A 13,112-nucleotide genomic window follows, 5' to 3' on the forward strand; every position below is an offset into this window, starting at 1 on the left:
GCAGGGAGCTACGACAGGTTGCCAAACTTGACTGTCCGACACTGACAAACGCAACCTGCGTTTTTTGGTTTCTGACTGTGGCAGATCCACATCTCAGGATTACACGCCATGCACCCATTAAGCTGCATATCGCCATTTTTCTATCCATTAAGAAAATAATTTCTGTTTGAATTTATTGCATAAGTTATAACTTTTACCTCCTTATGTCTTTTCATATATGCTCTCTTCAGCATTAAAACTGCTTCTTCTCTCTCACTCTTTACTATATCTTGTGCTGTGTCACAATGCGAAGGAAAAAGATCATCACTAGAAGAGGAAGTTATCACTCTCATCCAAAACCCCAAACATCTCGAGCTCCATCTTCTCCCGTTGCTATAAAAAAAATACCCCCTTCATCTCCTCTACCCGCTTCTCAACCTCCAAATGCATCCAAAATTTTCTCTCGTTGTTCCGTTGCTGCCACATCTGAACCGAGAGCATCGTGCCCTAGTTCTTTGCTGGGAAGAGACCATTGGTTAAGGAAGAGGAAACCCATCCTCTAACCAAATCTCGTGGTATGGACTCTCGTTTATCTCTTTATCCCGTCTCTGAACTTGAACTACATGGCCCAAATTCTTTCAATTCCAAGTTTACCAAGCTTCCAAAAGTAAACTTTGATTCCAACAAGTTTTTAATGTGACAAACTAGTATTTTTTTTTCAAAATAACATTGTTGCTCGACCCATGGTCTCCCCCAAACTAATTTCTCTTGAATCTTTGGCTGAAGAAGGCTTGCATTTCGTTCATATTTTTGAATGCCAAGGATGGATACCTCTATTTGAAATTTATGACAATGTATACCCTGACTTAGTAAGGCAATTTTATGCAAATATGACTTACCAAGATGCTCGAATTGTTTCATATGTCAAAGGTCAAGTAATTATTTTAGATAAACATCGCATTGGGGAAACTCTGGGTTATTCAAACTCTGGAAAATGGAATTCTGATTTGAACGTTAGCCTCACCATTACCCTCCACATTATTTGTAACCAAGTTTCCCTTTGCTTTGGCCTCACTCCTACACACCAAGCCCTTGGCCCCATCAATGCACAGCTTCATCGCATTGTCACACATTTCATACTTCCTCAAAGTGGGTCTTTTCATTGGATAACCTTGTGTGACACTCTGGTCATGTATGCATTCATCCAAGGGATTTCAATCTCCTTTGCATATCTCATGACGAGACATATGTATGAGTGTGTAAAGAGTGAGAAGAATGCTGGCTTACCATATGGTTTGTTTCTTTCAAAAAAATTTGCATTTCATGATGTTGATTTATCTGCTGAAAATATGGAAGTCCATAATTCATTCTTGAAAGGAGGTGGTGGCATAAAAAGAAACATTGGAGGTCAACCCACTGAACTTCCGAAAGATTTATAGATACCAGACTCTCTCACAGATCCGAAAAGGAGGACCCCAGAAAACAAGATTAAAATCCTCTCTAGCATTATAAAAGATGTGCTCCATGAGGTTTCTACCCTCATAGACTTGATGCTCACACACACTAAGATGCAACGCATGAGTTGAAGCTGATCTAGAGTTGGAGATTCGAAAGTCAAAGCAATGTATTGACATCGTGGAACAATATTTCAAGGAGCCCAAGGACTTTTCTTACTTTTCGACGGTCAAAGAAGAGGAAGTGGGAGGTTCAGATGGGGATCCGAGTCTGATGCCTAGTGGATATCTCATTGTTGCTGCTGTTTACCTTTTATGAGATTTTCTTTCTGTTTATTTGGGATAACTATATTGACTTATGTCCACTTTCTTTTGTTTTCTGCTTAGAATTTTTACTGTTGCAGGATCCTTTGGTCTCCTTCCTTGATGACAAAGAGGGAGAAAATAAAGTATAGATTAAACTGCTGTTGGTTGGGTTTTGGTTGGCTGGATCTTCTACATGAAGGAAGCTCATCAAGCTATAAAATAGGAGATTGGATGCAAGGAACAGCGAGGCTTGAGAATTACATCTGATCTGATACACTTGGTCATCATTCCTCTTCTTACATGTGTTCTTGTTTTTATCTTTGTCTAGAATTAAGCATTTCATTGAGTGATACAAAAGGCAAAGAAAAGTGAGAATACAAAAGCCAATTCAATTTTGTTTGAAGGTCTGATTTCGAAAGAAGTGTACTAGGATTAAGTGCACTTGGTTCTCCTTAACTAGGTTGGGTTAGTACCTAGGTGAGTGACTAAGCTTGAGATTGTTTTAGAGTTCTTACAAGAGTAAGTCTCTTAGTATTAGTGGTTGTAATTCAATTTGATCATAGTGTAATTTCACCATTGTTGTAGTAGAGATTGGACAAGATTACATTGCACTCTGTGGTCGAATCAGGATATATCGTGATCTCATTCTTCTTTCTTTCAACTTTTTTCATATTTTGTTCTGTTAAGCACGAGACAAAAACTCATTTTATCTCCTAAAATCAGATTTCTGCATAATTTGTCTTTAACATTAAAAGTGATTATTTAATTCAACCCCCATTCTCAATTCACTTGGGTTCCTTCACATTTGCAACGAGGACTTGAGGTCGAGGAGGCGAGATAGAGGCCAAGTAGAATCGTAGAATGGCGCCGACGAGAATGGTGACGTGCTGGAGGCGACAAGGCTTCTAGATATGGTTATGAGGCGGCTCACAACGGCGATAAGGGAACTCAAAGTGGGCGAACGATCTACTCAAGTATGAACAAATGGGGAACAGGGGAAGGAGACACAAGCTCACGAGAAAGAGGAACTCGCCAGTGAGTCTGGGAGAGTGAGTGATGAAGGTGGCGATAGTGAGGCAACGAGACTGACAGAAAAGGTGGAACAAAGTGTGAGTGTGTGTGTATATATATGGGGGATTTTTTGTAATTTCATAATTATGTGTATTAAACAAATATCGATAGATTCTCATTTATTATATGGATACCCGTCTCTCACTTCTGCAGAGAGAAAATGTCCCTTGAACCTGTCTCCAACAGGTTATCCTATGGATATCTATCCTATTGGAGAAAATTGCCATTCGTATTTGATACTATTTTTTGGCTTAATTTTTAAGAACTTGTTATTCGACTTATGTGAGTTTAGTAATCGACAAAACAAAGTTGTTTATCATTTGAAAAGTGTTGAAACAAGTTGTAGAAGATAGAAAATCGAAGGACAAATCAGTCGTGAATTAGCCGCGAACAATTACTTGACAAGTTCTTTGAAATAAATGACGTGTCACTAGACGATTGGAAGTGTTGGTCTATAAATTGACGGGATGCCAATGAACAGGGGTTGAAATTTCTTTTCTGAGACGGTCTCACAAATTTCACATCTCTAGTTATTTTTTAAGATTTTCGTCCTGAGTTAATTTCTGTAATTTTTTTTAATATCTTTATATTTCTTTATAAATTCTGTACTTTACATTCATGCAATTTTTTTTTTCTTGCAAATTTGATTTTTTTTTTTTTACATCTTAGGTTTCATTTTTAAATGCCTTTATATTCTTTTGTAGCAGTTTCATATTTAATAAAAGTTTCTTTACATTTAAAACATTCAATTTGCAAATCAGACTAATTTTAATTTATGAGTTTGTCTTTACAAAAAAGTTTGTTTTTTGGTCAAAGACAAAGTAAAAGACTTTAATGCATGTTAAACTGATATCTACAAAATATATATATATATATATATATTTTACTATAAAAAATTAGATATTAAGCAACAATTAAAAAGTCTGTGAAAAATCTGCATATCAAATTCTACAGTGATTTGATTTTGACCATTAAATTTTTCATAAATTTAATCCAATGATTCCAATTACATAATGAATAAAAAAACAAAAAATACTAAAAAAACAGAAAATACTTGAATTGACTTTAGACATATCCGTTCTAATTTCTAAAGTATTATTATTACACTTAAGCAAAGAGAATCTTTGGCAAAAGATTATCAGTAAGTACAATAAAACCAAACCCAAAAATCCTTCCCAAATCCAAGTATAAGGTACCCCTTTTTTCCCTCTCTTAGGCATACCTTCCCAATCTAAATCCAGTCCTAAAATACCTTGTTCCTCCGTCCTTCTAACAGGGTAACACTCTCACTTAAATAAAAACCAACTTTTTTCCCTTGTAACTAAACCAAATTTGTTGTATGATTTGGATTTAAAATAATAAAAATAAAACAGTAAAACCCCAACTAAAATCATTTCCCCATTCAAGCATAAAAAATACCATCTCCCTCTTTTGCATACCTCGCAGGCTCGCAGAATCGTAGCTGCAAGGTGCGTGCTACTGTCTCCTTTTTTTTTTTTTTTTCCCTCTAATTAAGTTTCATTATTGTGTAATTAGTCAATTCTTCATTGTTTGAATAAGTTATGAATTGAATCTATTCTCTTCAAATATCAATGGCTTTCACAATCTCATTCCCTATGTTTCGTTTCCTCCTCACACCATCAGCTTCACAAATCGCTTCTTCAATCTCAACTTCCACGGCTATTAGGGTTCCGCATTTACACGCGCCCACGCTCTCCACTCGCCCCACTCTACTAAGCTCCAACTCAATGAGTCAACCCCTCGCCGATTCCCAAACCATCGCGAATCAGACCGAATCGCCGTCGGAAAACGCTGACGTGGTGGTGCAGTACGTGGTGCTCCGGCGAGACCTGATCGACACGTGGCCGCTTGGTAGTGTGGTGACGCAGGGTTGCCATGCTTCTGTTTCCGCCGTTTGGTCCAACAAAGACGATCCTTTAACTATCGATTATTGCAGCCCCGAGAAAATCGATTCCATGCACAAGGTAATGCCTTTTCTCTTTTTTGTTTTATTTTTTTAATTTAGTGAATGAAATGTGTGCGTGTTTTTTTACCCCTTATTTTGTTGCTGATTCATAATGTTAATTTATCAAATTATCCTAAACTTTAAATTCTAATCCTTAAACTCTAAATCTAAACCATTGACATAAAATATAAACAATAGATAGCTAGGATTTGTTTAATTAACAAGGAGTGCACCATTCCTTACTAATCCTTACTTAGTGAGGAGCATTTAAGGAAGCGCTTGTTATTGTTAGTTACATAATTCCCATTTTGAAATTTAAAATTAAAGCAGCATTGCTGGGATGTTACATATTGTGAGCTTTGTATTTGTGTTTTTGATGAACTTGGACAATGTGGAGTTCCAAATGTTGGTGGGTTTATTATTGCTTATAGAAAGGTGTTTTGCAAGGTTGACATGTTTGTGTTTGATGAATAGAAAGTTTTCAAAATTCCAGGTCAGTTTTTCCCCCAGTGAGATGCCTATAGGCCAATGAGAGATTGGTTACTGTACTCAATGGCGGATACTTGGTTGTGGAAAATTAAAAAAGGATAATTGTAAAGTAGGAAAGTGAGGCACTAATCTCTTAATTTCCAAATCTGTGAATTACACCTCATATCTACATATGTTGCCATCGTTAGCACATAATGGTAGCTAAAAGAAGATGCAGTAAATTCTGAAAATACAAGATTTCTTATCCTTGCTGACTATTGAGAATCGATTTGCTACATGATGATTGAGGGTATTGAAGTAGCTAAGAGTGTGTTGACAACTTCCTAAATAGCAAAATTTTTGTTAGATGCTATTGCAGGCTCTTATGATGGGAAAATATGATATGTAATATAATCTAATAGAAGGCACTGTTTTATAACTTGGTGTTTGATACACTATATTATCTTAGGTCCATCAATATGAGGGTGCGTTGTTTGTCTATCCAACAGCGTTGCGCAACTCATAAAAATCTCATTTTCTCCTTGGACAACACTCTTCTTTGTCCCCTGTAATGTCTATGTCGTCTACACTGTCCTTTGTCTTCACCACGAGCCACCAACCACCACGATCTCCACTGTTCTCCCACCCTCATCCAAGCGCTACCACATGCTATCCACAACTACGGCCACCTTCCTCTGCTTTCTTTTCTGGTTCCTCCTTCCTGTCCTCCGAAACATCCGTGAGAAGGTTATTGTGAAGTTGTGGTCAGAGTCTTTGCAACAGCTTTGATTTCGACCAAATTTCTATTAAAAAAAATGAAGGGAATTGAGTTTGGTTATAATGTAAATCCACGGATTTACGATATCAATTCAATTATTTTTTCAATCCATTTTAAACAAAGAATTTGATTTTGAAATCAAACCAATTCCAATTCCATTGTGTTCTGAACACTCACTAAGTGTGACTGCAAAGTTGAAAGGAGAAATATGACAAGAAACATCACACAAGTGTTAATTTGCAAAGCAAATCCCCTATTCTATTATATTTTGTATACTTCATCTGTCAACATCGTATGTTCAGGACTGAGGAGTCAGTTAATGTAGTGTATATATTGTGCTTCATGATTTGTTATTTGATACTAGCTAGCTTCATTGTATTAGAGTTAGCCACTTATCTATAAAGTTGCATCTACATAGATCTAATTCATATTAAGTTATTAATCTGGCTACTGAACATCAATTGTGTAGGTCACACTTGAAGTAAAGGGAGAAGCACAGATTAAGAACTTGTCTGAGAAGCTCACATCTGGTGGAATCATTCACAAAATGTGGATTGAACAACCTGAAAACATACCTACATGCCTTGCCACAAAACCATACCCTAAATCAGTTCTATCTTCATATTTTAAGAAGTTAAAGCTCTGTAAGTGATTTCATGTTTGAATATAACCTTTTGTATGTTTCTCATTTGGGATTTTGATGGAAAAAGAGAACGATGTTTTGGTATACTTATTTGGTAATGGTAGAAAGATAAAAAAATGCACTCATATTTTCAACAAAATAATGCCAGATGAACAACTATTCTTGTACCATCATTATACAACCAAGGTATTGAAAGTTTTTATATTTAAGCTTTCTAACTCTTAAATATTGCTTGCAAAAGTTATGGAAAGTCCAGAGTGGTTTTGATATGATGAATGTGGGTAATTAATATTGCATGGTTAAATTTGATAAGAAAGCAGATAGTTAATAGAGATGGCCAGCACACTTAGGTAGTGTTTGTTCTCAAAGACTGCGACCGACCGAGACTCAGGATTGTGTTTGGTAGTAAGAAATTAGAACTAAAATTTCAGTTCTAGGATTCAAAATTTCAGTCCCTTCAATATTTCTAAAAAGTGAAGACACACGATATTAAAATTCTAGAGATAGAGATTGAAATTTTAATAATATTTTTTTAAAAAAATATATTCATTTAATTTTTTAAATTTTAAATCTACATATTTATCTTAAATTTAATATAATACTAAAACAGATTTTTTTAATATATTTTATACTAAATACAATATAAAAATTTAATTTAATATGTCTTTTAGTTTCTATCACCCTTCCAAACACAATAATGTGGGATACGACAAGTTTTGCACGAATCTAAACTTGTTGCATGATGGGCAAGTTTAGATCCAACTCCACATAAATCTTTTGCAAATTTGTGGCAACCTACATTTTCTGTGATTATATCCACTTGTATTGGTTTCCTTCACACGATAGTCTTGAGAGTACACGAATGAAAGTATGCAAGATAAGGTTGAAGAAATCCCCACTCGCATCTCATTTCGTCTTTTCTCGTTGAATAATTCGACACAAATATCTAAACGTCATTTCATCAATCATTTGGTGTGTGAATCAGTGGCGGAGCCACGTTATAAAGAAGAGGGAAAATGGCCCTCCAAATTAATAAGTTGTATATATAAGTTTCTAATTTTTTAGTTTAGTCTTCTTTTAATTTTTTAATTTTTTTTTTAATTTATATTTTTTATGTTGACCCCTCCTAAAAAAATTTCTAGTTCCGCCCTGTGTGAATGGGTGGCTAGAGAAATAATATGGGAACATATGGAAATGGGTACATGAAGAAATCAAAGAATAAAGATGGCTGAAGATGTTTGTACGACAGTATGAGAGTGTGTTTGATAAAAAGTTTGAGGCAGAGAAAAATGGGCAAATTCGTCACTCATCCACCACCGCTCCGGTAGTTTCTTTAAGCTTCACTCATTTAGTTTGTTCTCATACTTTACAATCGAATTACGGTTTCTGTAATTTAGCTCAATTCTCAACACAATTAGAAAACCCTAATATGATTTTTTTTAAAGTGAAAACTCAGTTGCAGTTATTAAAATACTACTTAAACTGTTCTTTTTAAATCGTAAATTGCCGAGCATGTTTATTAACAAAAAGATGAATATAATCAAGTTACCCGGGGCATGTCCATCGTATACTATAACCATATGTTTATGCAATGATCAACATTTAAATTCAGTGTACCATTTGTTTTTACTATTGTCATTTTTTAACTGTAGTTCTGTAAAGAGTCCATCAGTTTGAAACACTGATTCCTTAAACGGATAACATACAAAGGGGATTAATTACAACTACATGAAAATCAACGGGCTAAAAGAAAAAGAAAAGAGACGATCAACTTTTTCCTTGTATATATGATAGCAGAATTAGTTAATACTACTGAAGAACAAGGCGTCTGGTGCAGAGAGTACAATAATACCTTGTCTTAGTCTTGAGATAAAACGGCACAAAACAAAACCTCCACTGGCTTTCAACGTCCATAGCTTGAATCATCCCTCCACAGTAAGGGCATGACCCTGCTGCCGGGTGCCTTGACACCACTCTCTCATCTTCATCGCACACAAACACTATACACATCTCTCTCTCTCTCTCTCCTCTCTCTCTCTCTCTCAACCAAAAATTCAACTATAATTGTTGTCTTCTTTCATTTCATTTCATTTTCTTCACCGCCACACTTACGTCACCATCCCTCATAAGTAAAGCTGGGTAAATTATTTATTTAATATTTTCTCCATTTGTCAATATTTTTTTTTTCAATCTTTATCTTTACTATTTATCTTTATCTGATCTTGCTACCAATAAAGTCGACGGCAAAAAAAATTGTTCTTAGATCCGAGTTGAATAAATAATTTAATTAAGCTTTTTTAAAAAAATAATTTAAATAATAAATATTTATATTAAAAATAATTTATAAATAAATTATTTTATTTTTGATTTTTTAGTTTAAAAAATATTTATTTTAAAAAAATATAATAAAAAATTTTTTATTATAAAAAAAGTCATTTTTTAATTTTTTATAAATATTTAAATAATTTTTTAAAAAATTACAATTTAATTTTAAAAATTACACCAAATATTAATACTATTATTTTTTATAAATAAAAAATTTTAAAAAATAACTTTTAAAATTTTTCAAACAAATCCATAGTCACAATAAATAAATTAATACATGTCAAAACAGGCTAAAAAGTATGAATCTATTTTTTTTTTTTTTGGTATTTAATATGAATGTAAATTTGATATGATGTCTCAAAATAAAATGTGATATGAGAATATGGTTTTAGACTTTTTGTAGATGTTTTTTTTTTTCTCTTTTGCCTCTTGTAATATTTGAGAAATCTTTTTGTCATATGTAAAAAGCAGACTAACCTAGACACAGGATAATGATTTTTCATTTTGGTCCCTGAAATTAGCGAGTTGTACTGAATTAGTCTTTGAGATTTCAATTGCACTAAATTAGTTCCTCAGATTTAAAAAAATGTACCACGTTAATTCTTCTTCCAATTTCTGTCACTGGAGCACTGACGCCGTCAGTGACGTAGCCAGTTCTTGCCACTCTGGACAGAATGAGACGAGGTCGTTTCTAATTTGGCGCTAAACACCCCTTTGAACAACGTCGTTTGTATGTGATAAGAAATAAAATGTTAGGTACCCTTTTTTTGTTTCTACTCTTCGTCTTCTACTTCTCCATCAGTGCAGAGAAAAAAAGGTTTCTCTTCCATGAGTCACCCAAAGTAGCAACAGGTGGCTGCAATAGAATTTTTCGAGACCATTGGAACACGACGTTTGCTGTGCAGTTGTCGGAAGAGTACGTTTGTCACTACAGGGATCTTCTGTGTTATCACTGAGGTTAGTGAGGATGAATTTTTTTTTTTCAAATTTAATGGAATGTTGTGAGGTGTGTTGATCATGGTTAAGTGTTTTGTATATTGTCAGTTCACAAGTTTTAAAGCTAATTTTGTGTTAGGATTTTGTTTTGATGTTTTGTGGGACTGTGTTTAGGGTTTCTTTTTATGCTCTGTCCCAATGGTGGAAGAATCAACACCCATCAAAGACAATAAGCCCGCTACCCTGGCTGATAACACTTCACCACCCAACATCACAGAACTAACAAATCCTAATGAAGCTGTCTACGACAAAGAGAGACCAAGAGTTACAGTAAGATATCACTTTAATTCATCTCTACTATAGGAAAAAAAGAAGGTTAATTGTAGTTGTAGTGTGATGGTTTCGATTTCAAATTGTTGGGATTTTCAGTGGCCAAACCAATTGAATGCCCCACTTGAGGTTGTTGATCCTTAGATTGCTGATATAATTAAGCTCGAAAAAGCTAGGCAATGGAAGGTAATTTATTTACATACATGTTATTGGTCATGAGACTCTTCATTTATGCAGCTACAATTGTTGCGTGCAATGTGATTGCAGAGACCATGGAACAACAAAATTATTTCTGTTTTAATCGTGGTTCTGTTCAAAATTACCGCACCTAGGGAGAATATTATATAAGGATCGAAACTCACTTTTCTTCTTTGTGTTCGTTCACCTCTCGATAATTCAACAAACACAATAATATACAGTGGGTAGCATTTTGAATTTTATTATTGGATTCCTGCTTCTAGTCCAATTAAAAAATTGTTGCCTTTCTTCCTCAAGGTACATTGATATGGCAGAAAGACTATGTCAGAAGCGTGCCCTCGAGGCATTTAGGTTGGATCCAGCTAAATGGGGAGGTAACTGCACAATAATTATATTGGTATACCCTTTTATTTGGCTTTATTGATTGCACATTATTTCATCTTGTTGGTCATTGGCCTATTGTTCTAATTCTTCTAAGCTTGCAGGTGGACATGATCTATTCTTTGTGATTACCTTTTTTTTTATTTTTTTCCCCTTTCTTCTTCTACTACTTGAGGCACACGAGTTTTTGTTCAGAATTCAGAAGTAGCATTTAGATTGAATTTTCTTGTAGACTTTTTGCTGATTAAATTTCAAAATGAATGCTCATGAGCTTTTTTTATATTCAGTAGATTCTTTTAAAATATTTAGGTGTCAATTTTTCTCATATGTTATTATCCATAAACTGCAGTGAACGTTCAGCCTCTATCTGGGTCTCCTTCAAATTTTCAAGTTTATACTGCATTGCTAAAACCTCATGACAGAATCATGGCACTTGATCTTCCTCATGGTAGACATCTTTCTTATGGATACCAGGTATTTTCAATTTTCATCATCCACCATTTTCTTTGATAATGAAATCTATCAAGTTCATGGGTTATTGGTAATTTCTTTTGGCAATTTCTTCAAGTATTAGATAGAAATCACTTTGTAGTTATTCATAAAAATTTAATGCTTTTATTACATATCTATTTATGTATAATTCTTATTAGTTGAGACTTTGTTAGGATTAACCTCTATTGTGGACCACCGGAGAACAGGGCGGCAGCCACACCCATACCACTCTAGAATACTCGATGCTCTACTAGTTCCTCTGGAGATCCTTCTGTTTGACCGCAGGAAACTCTGACTCCCACTTGCACTCATGATCCTAAACCCAAAAAGCTGCACAGTGAGGAAGAAGACGAAAAACCAGGAAAAGTGGGTAGAAGAAGAAGAGGAAGAAGTTAGGGCAGAAATCTTGGTTATAAAAGGAGACAATGACTAAATTGGAGCTAATCAAATTTATTGCCATGTCATCTAACCATTGCTGGGTCCAGTGTGGCAAGAACTGGCCACATCACTGATGGCGTCAGTGCTCCGGTGACGGAAATTGGAAGAAGGACTAACGTGGTGCATTTTTTCAAATCTGGTGGATTAATTTAGTGCAATTGGAATCTTGATGACTAATTCAGTGCAACTCGCCAATCTTAAGGACCAAAGTGGGACTTAACTCTGCAGGTGTGAAAACTAGGGGTGTGCATGGCCCGGTCCGGCCCGAAGACCCGGCCCGGTCCCGAACACTTTAGGGACTAATTTGATGTGATTTCATCGGGTCTAGGGCCGGGTATGGGTCTCAAAAGTAGACCCGGTCATTATTTCGGGTCGGGTCCGGGCCATAACTCGGGTCACCCGAAATCGGCCCGGTGGTCCGGTCATCATACACAATTAATATTTTGTGTTATTAGTGATGGATGATGGCTATTATTATGTGAAATTTAAGTATTATAAACCTTAATATTTTGTGTTATTAGTCATTATATATAAGACTATAAGTTAATGTTTTATGTTTAAAATGCATAAGACTTTAGACTAATGCATAATCTTGTGTTATTTGTATTGATTTAAATATTTGGTGTTATTAGGCAATATTAGTATTGATTATGGTTATACTTTAATTTTAGAGAAGAGTTAGTTCTTATTATATTTTTCTAAGTGAATTTTACCATGTCAAATAATAGTTGGAGTCTTGGAAATTTGGATAATATCAAGAAGGTATCAAGGTAATATAATGTTAACGGCCCGGTTTTCACCCGGTTTTTACCCGGTATAATCGTGGCCCGAAAGTGTATAGGTTTCATCGGGTTTAGGGTCGGGTTCGGGTCTAACAAATAGGCTCGGTATATATTTTGGGCCGGATCTGGGTCACATCAAACCCGGTTTCACCCGGCCCATGCACACCCCTAGTGAAAACTCATACTAGCATAAAAATCATTCAATTGAAAAATATCTAATTCTCTTAAATTTCTTTCTCATTCATTTTTTTATTTAATTTACACTAAGCACGAAATGCCTTTTAATTCTATTGTTAAGAATTTTGTTTAACAATATCTATTTAAAAAAAAAACATTTCATGTTGTATTAGTTAATATTTTCCAATTCAATTTTTTCTAGCAGTTTCTATTAACATGTAATAACTGTTTATAATTTACTACATCCAAAAAAAAAAATAATAAGTCGTAAAGGAGAATAAACATGCTACTTTTGCTGTTGCTATTTGCTAGTGCGGCTAGTTGCTTTTTCAAGGAAACTTTTAAATCTAAATGCAATTGCACTTCCAACTTCCAAGTATTCACTTAG

At 34.7% G+C, this 13,112-nt stretch overlaps 3 protein-coding genes across 8 annotated transcripts; 2 read left to right on the plus strand and 1 right to left on the minus strand.

The window, feature by feature from the left end:
* Window positions 1–3,877: 3,877 nt before the first annotated feature.
* LOC112771880 (uncharacterized) lies at window positions 3,878–6,874 on the plus strand. Of its 2 annotated transcripts, XM_025816712.3 has the most exons (3): window positions 3,878–4,279; window positions 4,455–4,795; window positions 6,492–6,874. In XM_025816712.3, exons 2-3 carry the CDS (start codon window positions 4,559–4,561, stop codon window positions 6,672–6,674), a joined length of 420 nt encoding a protein of 139 aa, XP_025672497.1. In that variant the 5' UTR covers window positions 3,878–4,279; window positions 4,455–4,558; the 3' UTR covers window positions 6,675–6,874. The 2 variants fall into 2 exon arrangements, with proteins under 2 accessions (XP_025672497.1, XP_025672496.1); XM_025816711.2 differs by lacking the exon at window positions 3,878–4,279 and having other exon boundaries at window positions 4,303–4,795.
* Window positions 6,875–7,691: 817 nt separating this feature from the next.
* LOC112773329 (serine hydroxymethyltransferase, mitochondrial-like) lies at window positions 7,692–12,348 on the plus strand. Of its 5 annotated transcripts, XM_072224391.1 has the most exons (6): window positions 8,798–9,947; window positions 10,101–10,256; window positions 10,356–10,442; window positions 10,752–10,828; window positions 11,185–11,309; window positions 11,534–12,348. In XM_072224391.1, exons 4-6 carry the CDS (start codon window positions 10,762–10,764, stop codon window positions 11,579–11,581), a joined length of 240 nt encoding a protein of 79 aa, XP_072080492.1. In that variant the 5' UTR covers window positions 8,798–9,947; window positions 10,101–10,256; window positions 10,356–10,442; window positions 10,752–10,761; the 3' UTR covers window positions 11,582–12,348. The 5 variants fall into 5 exon arrangements, with proteins under 5 accessions (XP_072080491.1, XP_072080488.1, XP_072080492.1 ...); XM_072224389.1 differs by lacking the exon at window positions 10,356–10,442 and having other exon boundaries at window positions 11,501–12,348; XM_072224388.1 differs by lacking the exon at window positions 10,356–10,442.
* On the minus strand, window positions 8,267–8,675 carry LOC112771881 (uncharacterized). The gene has a single exon (XM_025816713.3). It carries the CDS (start codon window positions 8,673–8,675, stop codon window positions 8,475–8,477), a length of 201 nt encoding a protein of 66 aa, XP_025672498.1. The 3' UTR covers window positions 8,267–8,474.
* Window positions 12,349–13,112: the final 764 nt, after the last annotated feature.

This window comes from Arachis hypogaea, chromosome 18, assembly GCF_003086295.3.
Source record: "Arachis hypogaea cultivar Tifrunner chromosome 18, arahy.Tifrunner.gnm2.J5K5, whole genome shotgun sequence".
Taxonomy (NCBI): domain Eukaryota; kingdom Viridiplantae; phylum Streptophyta; class Magnoliopsida; order Fabales; family Fabaceae; genus Arachis; species Arachis hypogaea.

Excerpts from the sequence above, each read along its gene's own strand:
- LOC112771880 (XM_025816711.2), top strand. The coding sequence starts at position 4,403 with ATGGCTTTCACAATCTCATTCCCTATGTTTCGTTTCCTCCTCACACCA. Across the intron at positions 4,796-6,491 it reads AAATCGATTCCATGCACAAG|GTCACACTTGAAGTAAAGGG; the intron begins GTAATGCCTTTT and ends TCAATTGTGTAG.
- LOC112773329 (XM_072224387.1), top strand. The coding sequence starts at position 7,916 with ATGAGAGTGTGTTTGATAAAAAGTTTGAGGCAGAGAAAAATGGGCAAA. Across the intron at positions 7,990-10,751 it reads ACTCATCCACCACCGCTCCG|GTACATTGATATGGCAGAAA; the intron begins GTAGTTTCTTTA and ends TTCTTCCTCAAG. Across the intron at positions 10,829-11,184 it reads GGATCCAGCTAAATGGGGAG|TGAACGTTCAGCCTCTATCT; the intron begins GTAACTGCACAA and ends CATAAACTGCAG.
- LOC112771881 (XM_025816713.3), bottom strand. The coding sequence starts at position 8,675 with ATGTGTATAGTGTTTGTGTGCGATGAAGATGAGAGAGTGGTGTCAAGG.